General features: G+C 35.2%; 3 protein-coding genes across 6 annotated transcripts; 1 reads left to right on the top strand and 2 right to left on the bottom strand.

The window, feature by feature from the left end:
* Positions 1-2,957: 2,957 nt before the first annotated feature.
* Positions 2,958-4,564, bottom strand: LOC110997495 (protein NDRG3). The gene has a single exon (XM_022265674.2). It carries the CDS (start codon positions 4,115-4,117, stop codon positions 3,140-3,142), a length of 978 nt encoding a protein of 325 aa, XP_022121366.1. The 5' UTR covers positions 4,118-4,564; the 3' UTR covers positions 2,958-3,139.
* Positions 4,565-7,969: 3,405 nt separating this feature from the next.
* On the top strand, positions 7,970-10,547 carry LOC110997498. Of its 4 annotated transcripts, none has more exons than XR_006750441.1 (8): positions 7,970-8,113; positions 8,884-8,952; positions 9,042-9,143; positions 9,234-9,354; positions 9,430-9,615; positions 9,746-9,834; positions 10,003-10,047; positions 10,270-10,547. XR_006750441.1 is itself a non-coding variant. In XM_022265681.2 (8 exons), exons 1-7 carry the CDS (start codon positions 8,386-8,388, stop codon positions 10,045-10,047), a joined length of 624 nt encoding a protein of 207 aa, XP_022121373.2. In that variant the 5' UTR covers positions 8,293-8,385; the 3' UTR covers positions 10,270-10,547. The 4 variants fall into 4 exon arrangements, 2 of the variants coding, with proteins under 2 accessions (XP_022121373.2, XP_022121374.2); XM_022265681.2 differs by lacking the exon at positions 7,970-8,113 and adding an exon at positions 8,293-8,397; XR_006750443.1 differs by lacking the exon at positions 7,970-8,113 and adding an exon at positions 8,587-8,728.
* A 2,126-nt stretch (positions 10,548-12,673) lies between these two features.
* LOC110997446 (protein max) lies at positions 12,674-14,674 on the bottom strand. Its single transcript, XM_022265601.2, has 5 exons — positions 14,476-14,674; positions 14,338-14,400; positions 13,903-14,013; positions 13,693-13,816; positions 12,674-13,338 (listed from the first exon to the last, which is right to left on the bottom strand). Exons 1-5 carry the CDS (start codon positions 14,515-14,517, stop codon positions 13,175-13,177), a joined length of 504 nt encoding a protein of 167 aa, XP_022121293.1. The 5' UTR covers positions 14,518-14,674; the 3' UTR covers positions 12,674-13,174.
* Positions 14,675-14,716: the final 42 nt, after the last annotated feature.

Below are 14,716 nucleotides of genomic sequence, written 5' to 3'. Positions count from 1 at the left end.
TTGAATGAATGGGATCAAATCAATGTGAAAACTCGAAAGGCTACAAATTTTATTTTACCATTTGCGTCTGCATCGGGTTCATTTAGCGAGCATTGAAAATCTCGCCACGAATAAATTGCAGATACTATGGAGAACTTTTTGTCGTTGTCGAACGTTTTTTTGTATGTTTTACATAAAATTATTTAAGTCTTGACGTAGTTATTTATTTTACCTGCAGTGTATTCTTTTAGATTTTATTTGATTTGAAATATTGAGACCGGTGGGACGGTAAGTGAAGGTTTGATGCAGGTTTTATTTAAGTATTATACTCATGAACACTGTTATTAAAATACCTAGCTACTTAAAATAGAAGAAGCATTGATTTTACATACCGTTTAAACTTGCTCCGAAACAAGAATTGTTTTCTTTTACACCTTTTATATTAACTAATTAATTGTAATTGATAAAGCCATGATGCATTCAGATATTCTGCATAATACACATCGTGAAGAATTGTTATTAGTACAAGCAGTCAACTTTACTCCTTCTTTCCTCTTGTCTAAGTGAGAGTAATGATTACAGTCAACATAATAAGTATTAAAAAAACACCCGCGCAGTCTAAAGAATATCCAATATTACAAAGAAATCTGAGGCCACACTTAAAAACTACGCTTCCTTACTGCCAAATACGCAACAATAGATTAGGGATTTCTGTAAATGTTTTACGATTAGGTACGTTGCGTGCATCGTATTTATCGAGGCAAAGAAAAATTTACATTATATTTCATATTAATTACATATATATATGTTATGTCTATTGCCTACTTGATAAACACTACATGAAGTAATGTTGCTAGGTTCTGAAATCGAGTGATTACAAGTAGGTGCAATAAAAATGCATTTATGAATCTTTATATAGTGTTCGAGATGATTTCCGCTAAATCCATATCGGACAAAGGTTTTCATTTATGTGATCTCATGTTTGCGTAGTAGTCACGTAGGTCCATTACTGGGACATGTAATAATAAATACCAGTCGGTCTAACAGTTCCCTACTACTATGGAGCTTACACTTGTAAATATATTATTATTATGTACTACAACTAGTCAATTTTTATTAAATGTTTTTGACAATATTATTGTATTCTGTAAATATTTACTATGTGATTTGTTTATTGTAATATACATGAAAACGAACGAAAGAAATTGTTTTTATGCAAACCCCCCATCCTTGTAAAACACAGACTAACAATTGTTTTCCAAAAAGCAACCTGAAATGTCCCGCCCAATATGATGCTTTATTACAAATTCCGAAAGATAAAAATGAAGCATTCCCTAGGGCACACTGGGAGAATTCAATATCAAATATTCGAGGAGCGCCAGGCTTCGACAGAATGCTGTACAGACAATACTATCTCAAGTTTGCGACCTATTGTTATAGTTACAGTTTGTGAGAGGAAGATACATCAGTGGTATTTTAATCTAGAGAGGAGCTTATTCATTTTAAAATAATTGCCGTACTACATACATTTTAACATAGTATTGTATTCGTGTCGAACATTTGGGCCCAAGGAGGTTAGTTTCGTGCCAAACTGACGATAAGTCTTTAAAATTAAAGCCTTAGAAAAATCCTCCTCAATTAAAACCCAGGTTAATATACCAGGCAATAGTTTGCTTGATGTCCAATAATTAAAGCCAAATAAATGTTAAAGTATAAGTGTAAATTTGAATGAAATTCGAAAATTGTTACCTAATGGGTACAGTCTGCGTGCGTCAACCATAGTCAATGGCAAAATGGCAAGTTTACAAAAGTTGGACCAGAGTTACTAGTCTCGCCACCGATTGATTAGTGTTTACTTTGAAAAAACCGTAACTGGCGCGATCTGTCGTCAGTCGGGGCCGAAGTAGAGTTCTTTGAGCGTCCTAGATCCGCCCGCCACCCACCACTCAACCACTCTACGACTTGCCTACAAAGCATCACTACAATGTTAAACTGAGCTGGCTTTATACGCCTTGTATGTGTTAGCTACCACATCTAAGATGTCAGCGAGTGGATTACGTGACCGACTGTAAGTATTCATATTCGAAGATATCTGTATTTGTCCTAGTGCTCTATTTAGGGAAGACGGTACTTCAAACATACAGCAGAACATTATGTCGAGCAATGTAATAAGTAGATAATATACAGAAAAAGGTACTCTAAATTCTAATACGTGTAGGACTTGTAATTCTACCTCAGCAGGAGTAAAATGTAATCGTAACTATTTAAATATACTAATTATATTTGGCTAAATAATTATAGAGAGGGATATTTGTTTAACAGTTGGCTAGCTTTTTTATCGTATACGGTACGTAATGCTTTATTTACCCCAACAATGAACTACCCGTGTAGTTGAGCAAAAACTAATCATCGGCTAACGTACAGTGTATTGCACGGAAAAATCTCCAATAACCCGCTCAGTATGGGGTGTGGGGTTGTGGAGGCCCAAGCAGGTAGTCCATTTTCTGCCACCCGATAGGGAGGTGGCGGCCACGCTTGTTGCACAGGAAAAAGGGGCAGATAAATCGCAAGTCAACTATTCAAAGCGAAACTATGCATTTTAATTAAAACGTGTAACTTTTAATTTGTTGCGAATGCTGTTTGTTTGAGTATTTATTTGCTTATTTATACGAATAAAGTTAGTAAAACAAACTCTGTACCACTAAGTTATCTCGTATAATTTATTGTATTATTATCATATTCTGTAGCTACACAATGACTTCCTCAATTACAAGTTACCTATAATAAGTTTTGGAGTCACATAGAGGCGAATAAAATGGACCATAAATATTACAAAAAATGTTAATAAAATAACTCAATCGGCAAATAAAATAAATAGACATACTTATAATTTGCTAAGTCATCAAAACCAAAATGATAGTCAAAGCATCTTATTTTTAAATACCATCGTATCATTGTTTCATTCAAATAAAAGTCTATTAAAGCCGTAAAATAAATATATTTCGTAATTACATCTAAAACAAGGCATAACAATTTTGACCTACGATTCCAATGCATGTAGAGCTCGACGGAAGCTCACGTGGGAAAAGCATCCTGTGCACTTCTATGTAACATGTTGCGGCGTCGGTTTCCCGTGAACCATGCTCCCTGAGAAACATAACTATCTGCAGTAGCCCTCGCCTTGAAGGAATAATCGGAAAGCCTCAGATATCTTATTCGGCTGCTCCTCGAGCACCATTCCACAATCCGAGATACACAGCCAAGAGGTCTTCGCTGGCTCTAAGCGGCCATTGAATGTGACGGTGTCTTCGACGTGGGGTGACAGCCCACCTGTTACATTCAGCACTGGGACTTTAATAGTGTTACTGTCCCTCGCGATCGCTAGGTCGGAGCGACGCAGGTAAGAGTCGATTAACATTGATAAGTTGACAGGGTTCATGTGAGAGAAACACTCTTTGTAGACGTGAACCAAGTCGTGGTTGCGATTGTCCGTGCTTCTTCCGAAGTGGTGCCACATCAGGTAGTCCAGGGCCCCTTGGGTCATTCCGTTCGATCGTAGCTGTCTGGTGTTAATCTTTTGGTACAGCCATTCGGTCCAGCCCGCCTGTGTGGACGTGCAGTTGATCAAAACCAAAGCGTCGACCCTGTGAGGGTTGTTAATTGCATAACGGGATAGCACATTCGCTCCGGCCCCGACTCCGAATCCAATGAATGACCTAATACCGAAATGGCCGAGGACAAAGTCAATTTGAGAAGATAACTCGTCCATAGTCGGATAAACGAAATCTTCGGGCAAAGTCGGGGCGCTTTCTTCTTGGCCCGGAGCGTTCACGTGGTAGATGCAAAACTGGTCCAAAATAGACCTCATGTCAACAAAATTAAAAAATGCCTGAAAATTCGCCGCATAATTGAGGCCGAGGTCATGGTATGTGATGATGGCGCGCTTCTTGCGGTCCCCGCGGACCGCCACTAGGATGTCGCCACGCGAGGTTCTGACCCTCTCTTCTACGCATGCGCCGTCGCTTTGCAATCGGCGCTCCGATGGAAAATGGAGCTGAACAGTCTTTAAATCGTCATCCAGATTGTCCGAGGACATCATGTTAAGAAGGGCAATATTTTCGTGCACCGTCGTGGGCATCTTCTCGGATAAAAATCTTCAAAGAGAGCGCGACTGACGGACTGCCGACTTCCTTAGTAAACAATGGAGTGGTTGTGTAACAGCGACGTTACGATGACTATGTCACGAACACAATTATTACTAATTAGCGCAAAACATCAGGTACAGCTGACAAATAGAATCGTCCAAAGCGCATCTCTCGTTGTTACAATTTAATATTTACGTCGCTAGGTAAAATAGCGTAGGCAGCGTCACACTCTTTAATTATATTATCACTGGGCAATATATGTTTCACTACGCCAACTACACGAATTGTTGTGTTTTGCTTCAGTAAAGCTTAATATTTTAAACGGCGGCCTTAAACACTGGGAATATCGCAATGGAAACGGTCAATAAAATGCCGTCTAGGCGAGCGTGTACCCCTGTACGCGATTGACTCGGCACTGCTCGGTACAACTCGTAACTTGTCGGCTAACGGCCATGTCGCACAGAACGAGCAAGGTCATTCGACGTCAACTTCACTCCGGTTCGTATTTAAGCCCGCGCATGTCAAACAGGATGCACCGATCATTATTATTCAATTGGTTCACTTATATACTATAATAATATAATATTGGTTTAAAAAAATCCACATTTTGCTTAATTCCATAGTATCATGTATATGTTTGTAACATGCACTGACGTGCTACAGTTGAAAGCATTCTACAAACATTGAAAATCTACAAGTCCCGTTGCACCAAATAAGGAGTATGTAAATGTGGAATTAATAAAGCATCATTCATTATAAGCTGGTTATCGGTCCATGACTGAACAACTGTTATTTTGCGTTTCTTTTTGTAAATTAATTATGCACTTCTTGAACTTTACCCTCTGTAGGTGTTTATTTTTTATTGTTCCGATATTATGTTAGCGATTAGGCCGCGCGTTGCCTAATAACTTATGTAACCGATTTATTTTTGGCTTTTTTTTATATGTGTAATTATGTACTTATATTATGGTAATGAAGTGTAAATAAATAAAGCAATAGAAAAGTACAACGGCAGTTTTACAAATTAGGCCTCTTCTCTTTAGCGCTTATATTGCGATACTGCATGTTAAAGCACTTTCTGATATACAATATTTTTTGATGAGGTAACGATAATATATATTTTACTAGCAGACTCGGCCTTGCTGTGGCTAAGGTTTTTATTATTTTACATTGTAGTAAACTATACAAGAGAAACGGTAGGAGAACTTATGTGAAGCGTTGGTACTTTTAACACAGCGCCATCTGTTTGAATTGTATCAAATAATAAACAAATATTTGCAATAAAATAATATTGCGGGTATAAATTGAGATGTAAGCTATCCTATCTTTTAAGTTAGATCGCACTGCACACAGTGTATAAATTTTATTGATATCGGTTCGGTAGTTAAGGAGTTCATGGGGTACAAACAACGTGACACGTGATTTACGGTCGGAGCGAAGAAAAATCCACCAAATAAGAGATAACTAACATCGGTCAAGCCGATCTTGAGTTATAAGTGGTGTAATTAAAACGATTATATAATATTTAGATTTTATTTATGAAACACCACAGCAAACTTAATAACAAAGCATAAAAAATTCAGAATTAATTCATTTTAAATTTTTTTTTTTTTATAGAACAGGGGGCAAATGGGCAGGAGGCTCACCTGATGTTAAGTGCCGCCGCCCATGGACACTCTCAATGCCAGAGGGCTCGCGAGTGCGTTGCCGGCCTTTTAAGAATTGGTAAAAAAAACAATGGAATTTGATATACTTCGAATGCCGTCATGGGCAACATCGAGCCAGATATAGTGGTACCGTGAGGTGTTCGTATAAACAATATCTACAAATTCAACAAAGCTTAATTCAACTTTCAGTAGGTACCTGCTAAGCGCTCCCTCCCAGTAAATTGGTCTATTAAATACGATCCGACTTAATTAATTTTCCTCTGAACTGCTAATTAATTTTAAAATAACCGTACCGAGATTCCATAGAGACGTGGAAAAATAATTAATTGAAATGCGCCATCGGCCATATTGACGACACGGTACTGTCCGGTGACACGCGATGAATTCCTCAAAATGCGCTAAAAACTATTTTAAAACTATATTATATATATGAACTGATTGTAAGAGACATTGTAAGAAAATGAAATGAAATGCAAATAATATTTTAATTAGTTTATTTGTATGAAGGTGTATTCCCGCTATTATAGGCTGTTTGTTGAGGACATCCGCATTCATCTTCACGATTGCAATAATCAACCTCTCTACATAATATAACTTTTCCCGTAGTACTAAATTGGCTAAACACTACATTTTGAATTGTTTAGGTGAAAAAACTACACGGATTATACACCTTCCTAGGTGTCTTCCTTTGAAGGAAAAGGACGATTATTCTATCACTATAATATTTTTCTTAATTCTTGGTCGTCCTAATACTTATTGTCGTGCAGTTTTGGCTACTAAATTTAGTTACAAAGAAATCGTCGGGATTTCCAAGAAAATCAATAGACCTTGCGGGTGCAAAGGAGTTTTATTATCACGCAATGCCACCTTTCCGTGTTTCTAATTAATTATTATATATTTGTTCTTCAAAAATATAAAATACAGGATAACTATTCTCGGTCGTAGGTAACGCCGTGCCCCGATCAGCTGGGGCATCGTTAGACGTCAAAACAAGTTTTATGAGCAAAGCCAGGTACGTCATTCTTTATCACTTACCAGAAAAGAATAATTTCTCTAAGAACCATTGTTTTAAGGATTAAAGCCCGCATAGCAATAAACCTTTGTTTTGCGAAATTTACAATTTAATACTGCAATTGTAAAATAGTATTTTTTCTTAGCCAAAATTAAATGTTGTGTTGTTTAATATTGTAATAAAGCGGTAATCGTATTAACTATTTTTTACTGTCACGAATTCGTCTGCTTTGAAACAGACACTCTTTTTTTTAATATTCTAGTTATTCCAATTACCTATATATCAAAAATATGTGAAACGAAACGGATCGATGATTATGTACATAATTCGTTGAAGAGCGATCGCACACGTCCGACCAAAAATGTGTTTATCCACGAAACGGTGGCCGAACTCGAAGCTTTTATCATTTCAAGTACCGTGTTTGAATCCATGCCAGCCGCTGGCGATGCATCTTGTATTTCGCTATTGCAACGCCTTTATGGCCGTTATGAATATATTTATGTTTATTAAGTTTATCACATTACTGAAGAGAAAACAAACAAAAAATTTATATAAGATTTAATTCTTTTTTAGTCATAAAAAAGTTAAGGAAAACATCTTACGTGCGATTATAAGCGACGAGGGCGCCTCACTGCTTCAAGAAAACACAAAAGAAACCCTTTTGCAATTTCTCTTTTCAGGAAATCCATTTAATTTAAAATTTCTCTATAAAGTGGCAGTTGTTGCCTATGAGTTCGTTTGTTATTATAAAATATTATTAAATAAAATAAAGTGCGGACACTCTTAAAATTAGACTAAATTTGATACTGTAGGTACCCGCGTTCCGCCTATAGCGTGTTGTCATTTATATAATTATTTATACCGCAATATATTTGTTATTTAATGTAAGTGAGAAAAAATCTTATTTATGCGTGAATCAAATATAATTTATTTATTTAGGTTTATTTACGTTAACGGCAAACTGTCTCCGTTTTAATCATTAAGTATTTTGTTGTATAGTGTTTGCAAAGTGCTGCGACATCTACCACTTACTCCACACAGATATATGTATATCCTGTATTTTGCTAGAGTAACAATTTATTTTGCTTTTCTAAAGAAAAGAGTTAGTGCAGAAGGCGAAGGGATCGTGATGCCAAGTAGAAGTAAACACAACGCTGTATGCGTACCGTCCTATATTGTAATAACTATAATTGAATTTGAAATTAAAACAACGGATTTAAAGTATGAACCAAATTAAGTAATCCCAATATGAAATTTTGTAGCTGGCTGCCAAATTCAATTTCCAAGTAAAAAGAGGCGAATAACAAAAGGTAAAAATCATTAAAATAAGCCGCTTAACATTGTTTAAAGGTAATCCTGTTCTCGGCCATTGTTTAAAATAAGCGAAATGGTGGTCATAAAGTTCATCTATAGTTTAGCCGATGATAAGCCTTAATGAATGGGGGTTGTAAACGATTCGAGAAATAAAATGCCCAAGAGCAGGTATTTAGCATTATTGTAATTTTGGTTAATTTCTCTCATTTAATATTTGATCTCGTGACGTGAACATTGTGCATTTAGTGTTACTACAGTAAATAATAATATGGAACTTAGTGTGAGTTTTTATATTTATTGTTAATTAGAAAATTTAACTATCAAGTTTAGGTGACGTTTAATTTATTTATAGAATAAATGTTTTACCTTTTTTTGGTTTGAGGATTTTTAAATTAATACATCTATTTGTTTGAAAAGTAAAAAATAAATTAAAAAACCAATAAAATAATAATATACAGTCTAGGATTTATTTTCATTATCAAACTTTTATTTTTCGTCTTATATTTTCGCTTTTTATTTTATGTAATTTTTCTTATTTTTAGTTCGGCTCTTGCTTTGTGGAATACTACTAATTTGGTTGTCATTTTTATGTTTGGCAGTCGTATGTGAGGGTAAGAGAGTAAGATACTAGTGTCCAAGACTGTTGTCTTCTGAGAGGCAATTGCAAGAGGAAATTGCAATTTTAAGATTTTCTTCTTTGTGCAGTTAACAACAAGATGAAAATAATCGTATTTTTGATTAGTAATTACACAATTGTTTTTTGTAGGACGAGCAAAGTGCCTTTGACAGAAAACGTGGAAGGCCATTGGGAAGAGGCAGAGTTCCACTTTCAGCCGTAAGTACCTTTATGGCGATACTTATACGTGTACTTCTTAAAAGTCACTTAAATATTAAGTTACATTTAAACATATATTAAAAATGCAGGAGGAGAGGCGCGCGCGAAACGCCCAATATGAAAGAGAACGGCGCATCGAAACAGCCGAAGCTATAGCAAGCTTAGCAGCCGCTTTAGGATGTCTACCCAATGTAAGTACCTCCTTGAAAGTTACTTTACCGTGTTTAGTAAAAGTTGCGAACGTCTTCATCTCTTATATGTATCTACAAAACATTTTTCAGGCATCGAACGCGGAAATCATAGCCACAGCCATCCAGAAACTACGCAAAATGCAAGAAAATGAAGACCCGTCCGATGATGTGGCACTTATGAAACAACGCAACGCGAAGTTAATGGCACAAAGTCAGTACATTACAGCCAACGACGTTTCTCCAACTGAGATCGTAAGCGAATTAACAAGCATTTTTAATTTTTCAGTCGATGAGGTAGAGGAGCGGCTCCAGTCTGATAAAAGTGCCGAAGCTCAACCAAAAAGGCAAATAAAAACCGGCGGCATCAAGAAACAATACAAATCCAGTAAGGACAAGAAGAACACGAAAAGTGTTCTGCGTCTGGCGAATAGGTCTGCACAAATCGGCTTTGCTATTGTTGGCAATCACTTCAGTAAGTTAACACATCCTCTCTTTTCATCTTCTTTTTTATTAATAGCTTTTGCAATGAATGCAATATTGTTTGACAAAGGTTTAATATGTAAATACATGATTCTTAGTTAATTATTTTCGATCTTCCGCAGGCGATGAGGACGAGCAGGTGCCGAAAACCGAGGATGCAGCAGAGGATCGAGTGGATTCACTTGCATTTGCTGCCATTACGGACTGCCCAGTAAGTATACTATATCTTTTCATTATCAGTTACTACTTAATTGCTATGTTTAATGCTTATTTCATTACCTATTCAGTAGTTATCGTAAATGTATATTTGTTCATTTATAACTTCTCAAATCAGTTTAAAAATATTTTCATATATATATATTAATTTTATTTTCATCAGATGGATTGGGGTATTGATAACTGTATAGCTGATTACTTGCTTTAGGTAAATATTGTTTATATATCTTTTTAAATGTTATATATTCTAATGTTTATAATGCTTATTCAAATTCATTAATTTATTTATTAATTTATATTGTCTTTCTCTTTTTAAATATTCAAATATATTTGTACTGAATCGAGATTATTAATAATTTATGACCAATTAGACCTTATTATATTTTTTCTTTTTTGTCATTTATTTTATTAGAAATATTTTTTCTTTCAGATTAATTTGGAATTCGAGTTGTCTATTTGAACTGAACTATAGAAAGAGGGGTGAAGGCTTTTGCATCCCCGTGCATTAGTTTTTTTTGTTTTTTATCATTATCATAACACCTGATAGTGCAATAATTTTGTGCAACATTCCTAATGTCGACGAACTTTAAAAGTTACTTCGTAAAAGTTTGCACTTTAGACATTTTTTTTTCTATTGCATGTCGTTTCACTTCAGTTTCAATAAACCGTTTCACTACTCGTTTTGTATTTCTTAATTATTGAGCAATAAACGGTTTGACATAAAATTTTGTTTCATTTACAAATGTACCATAATGCCCGCATCTAAGACTGATAAGAAATGCAACTAAATATTAAAACTATTTTTTGTCCATTTATGAGAAATAGCAGGTTCAAAAGCAAATTACAAAATATTTCAAACTATTTATTAAGTGGTCGTAAATTAAATACTTGTTTAAGTTGAGCAACGACTATTATGTATTAGTTTATTCGTATTCGTACCATTGTCATGAAAAGGAAATTCGTCAAAAATGTTATTAATATCTGTTGAAATTTCTATAGATTTGATTCATGTAAATACACCGTTTCGTCAAACTAAAAATGTTATTCGGCGAGCAAATACACGAGCAAACGAAGTGCATTCAATCAAAATAGATCCGCACCGCTACCACAGTCTTTCTAATATATTGTATATAATAGCAAGCTATTTACACTTCTTATATAGTTCACTTAAAATATTAGCTATAATGCACTTAATAATGCCCGTCAGTCACATCGAGTCGTATTCATCTAATCAAATCAATTTAACGTTGAAAAGTTCTTTTTACCTTGCAGACCCCATCATTTGGGAAGACTCAAATCCGATTGCAAAATGATGAAACATGTAAAGTCAGCCTAATTTCTCAATACTAATGACGTGCATCAGTCTGAAATCATAAACCATCGTATCTTTACCCACTATATGAATACGACACTCTGGCCGCTCGCACAGCAAACAACATTGAAAAATAAAACCTGAAACATCGAGCTCACCCAGTTTTCAGTTCGTCGAACGGCCATTTGCAGGACTTCAAATAAAGTTATAGTACCTGGATGTCCGGAGCTTTGCTCGGTATTTTTATTTTTTTATAAATTGTGTTTTTGGAAATTATATATAAGTACGAATTACATACTAATAAAATGATGAAATATGAACAATATAGATTATATATGCTGGAATAGCTTTAGTGTTGTTGTGTCGTTAAAGCAATTTAAAAAAAATAGTATTATTATTCGCCGATAGATGTCAGGAAGATACATTTTTCAGTTTGAATTGGGACTTCTCAAACACCACCTTTTTGTTATTTTCTATCATTTATTACTAGCTAGATCGATTTATCGCTCCCGAAACCCTCTGTATACTAAATTTCATGAAAATCGTTGGAGCCGATGCCGAAATTCCAATTATATACATATATATATACAAGAATTGCTCGTTTAAACATATAAGATAAGATAAACATACATATTTAGATAACATTTTTTCAGATAGACTTATAAAATTGATATGTATCTTTGTAAAAAATAAAAAAGGTGTGACCTTATGTACACGCGTTAGAAGTTATACTTCTTTAACACACAAGATAAAAATCTTTCCAAAAATTTTCATTCTACGTTTGTAGAAAAAACTACACTAAAAATAGAAAAAAAAAGTTTCAGAAAGGTTTCCTCGAGCCGGCATCGCCCTCAATCCGAAATCCATTCTTTTGCAAATTTGCGCACACTGGATGTGTACGGATATATTCTTTCTGGCAGGCAGCTATTTCTCGGATAGTCCAGGAGTACCGGGACAAACTTGTGTATGAAGTCGAAACTCTGTTAGGAGGAGTGTAAGATTGGGATCGAGTAAATTTCATTCCACATAACACCCTTATCAAATGTCGTTCAGTTCCACCACATTTGGAAAGGAAGTCCAAATTAGCGCAAATTTGTTTCTTTAAAAAAAAAAAGATTGTCAAGCAACATAGCTTTACGTCCTCAGCACAGCTAACTGCGTATCGATTAACGTTGAGTGATTTTATACTTAAAGCCTCGTTCGGGATTCGAACCCGTGACCTTCTACCCTTTTTTTTTTTTTTTTTTATTCGAGGTGGAAATGCATTTGCGCATCCCCTGCCCTAGAAAGTTGCAGGGGTATGTGGGACTCGACCCATACCAAAATCTCTGCTATTCAGAGACTGGGTGAACAATACCCACTAAAAACACCTCGACAAATACCTACAAAGCCGCGTTACAGAGGCTCCGGGTTCGCTATCGCATTCTACCGGGAATAGGACACGTTAAAGTCTAATCAAAGCGGGCGATATATTGATGGACATGTTAAAAGAATAGGGACTTTCGGGAATGAAACGCACAAAATGTTGTCTTAATTTAATCACGAATAAGGACAGTTTCCGCTTCTACATCTCTCGAACGATATATATATATATATATATATTGTATATATGTATATTGTACATCACGCGTTCGATGAGACGAAAGCGGTAAAAGTATTTATTCTCAATGATGCCTTAGAATGAACTGTATTTACACATAATTTCCGTTCTGGGACCGCATCAGCGTCACACTGAAAGATAACGTTTTCTTAAACATGATTTTAACAAAAAATATAAAAATATAACCGTCGCAAAAACAAAAGCTAACTTTAGTCCGTACAAACGCCGATGGGACAATTCCGGTTTAGCAAAAATAGCTCCACATTTCACAGAATGTTCGTTTCCTAACAAAACTTATCTAAATCGTGATATTTGACATCGGCACTTTAACTCGTCCGTTCTGTTGTGTTGACTTTTGAAGATGGACGAACCGCGGAGCAGGACGGTGGCGGTTGCCGACGCCGGAATATCGCTCGGATCGGTTCAGACGTTGACCCCGTTGATCTTGAGCTTCTTGACGCGCCGCGTGGTGCCCTCTCCGTCTGAGCTGTCGGTGTCGTGGGAGCTGTCCTCGGACTTGATGCCTAGACCGAGCTCGTGTGCGTCCATGTAGTTTCCGGTCGCTCGAGCCTTTTCCAACGCTCTGACTGAAATTAAATTCAAACAAATTATATAAACGTGATAAAATTATGTTTTTCAAAGTCGCAAAAGCTAATTCAATGAATAAATTATGTTTAAAACCTGCAAAATTATTGAATTGTAACAAAAATATTATCACCAAAACTGTGCAACAAAATATTTGCCTACTTGTCACAATTTAAAATACAGAAGCAAGAAATAAAGGGTGCACACCAGCTTGCTTATATAATGGAAATGGTGAGACACACTTGCCAATTCCATGGTTAACTCACAAGTAAGAGCAGATACTGAACACGATACGAGATGATATTTCCAGAAAACATAAACATGTTAATAAAATATTTATTCCCGACTTTACTTACTCTGTGTTTCTAATATGTTATTTTGTCTTTTGAGGTCATCAATATCTTGTTGATGTGAATTGTTTTTTCTTCTCATGAACTGAATATATTCTGCTGCCTTCTTTAATATTTGTGCTCTACTTGCCTGTAATATCATTAATTTATCTATTAATGACACCATCAAATTCAACACATATAAGTTTTTATGAAATTGTATATTTAAGTACATACTACTTTCTCTCCTTGCAATGCAGGTACAGAATCTCTTAAGGATGTAAAACTGTCTTTTATATGATCTCTTCTTTTACGCTCCAATGCATTATGATGAGCCCTCTTTTCTGCCTGAAGTTAATAATAAATTATAATTACTTAAGTAGATGTAACTCTTTTATAAGTGCATCTAATCAAATTAAATTTCTTGCATCAACATATTTAAGTTTAAAAGAACTTCAAGTGTCAAGAGTTGTATTATTGATTTTAACTTAATAATAGAATAGAAGTGAATTTCTGAATGGAATACTAAAACATTTCCAGAAAATATGAGATTAGCCATCTAATCAAGAGGTAAAACATTTTATGCTAAGGTCATGGTTTTTAAACATAAGAAAATCCACATGTGACATGAAAACAATATCAATAAAGAAAAACAAAACATGACTGTCCTACCTGAGAATAATAACCACTTAATCCATTCCGTGGATTTTGACGAGAATCAGAGTCGTTTTCAGCCTGAAAATGTATCAAATTGTTATAAAAACACATGAAATTAATAAATATTGCACTTTGAATGAAAACAACACATACATCACTTTCGATATCGATGTCGCGATCGTCATCGCTCATCATTTTTAAAAAATTTAAAATATTATTTACAACAAAACAAAGGAATAGTTTATAACAACATTAGTAAGGAATTGTTGGCAAATAATAGTTTATTTTTTTGATTTGAAATAATTTGCCCATTAACAACTCCTGATCACACACAAGACCATAGATGACAAGTCACGCATGACAGTCCTTGCTGTAACCCACAGATTATGAAATA

Source organism: Pieris rapae, chromosome 1 (genome assembly GCF_905147795.1).
Source record: "Pieris rapae chromosome 1, ilPieRapa1.1, whole genome shotgun sequence".
Classification (NCBI taxonomy): domain Eukaryota; kingdom Metazoa; phylum Arthropoda; class Insecta; order Lepidoptera; family Pieridae; genus Pieris; species Pieris rapae.
Note: the sequence above shows the minus strand (reverse complement) of the source record. Positions and strands in the feature narration are given on the sequence as shown.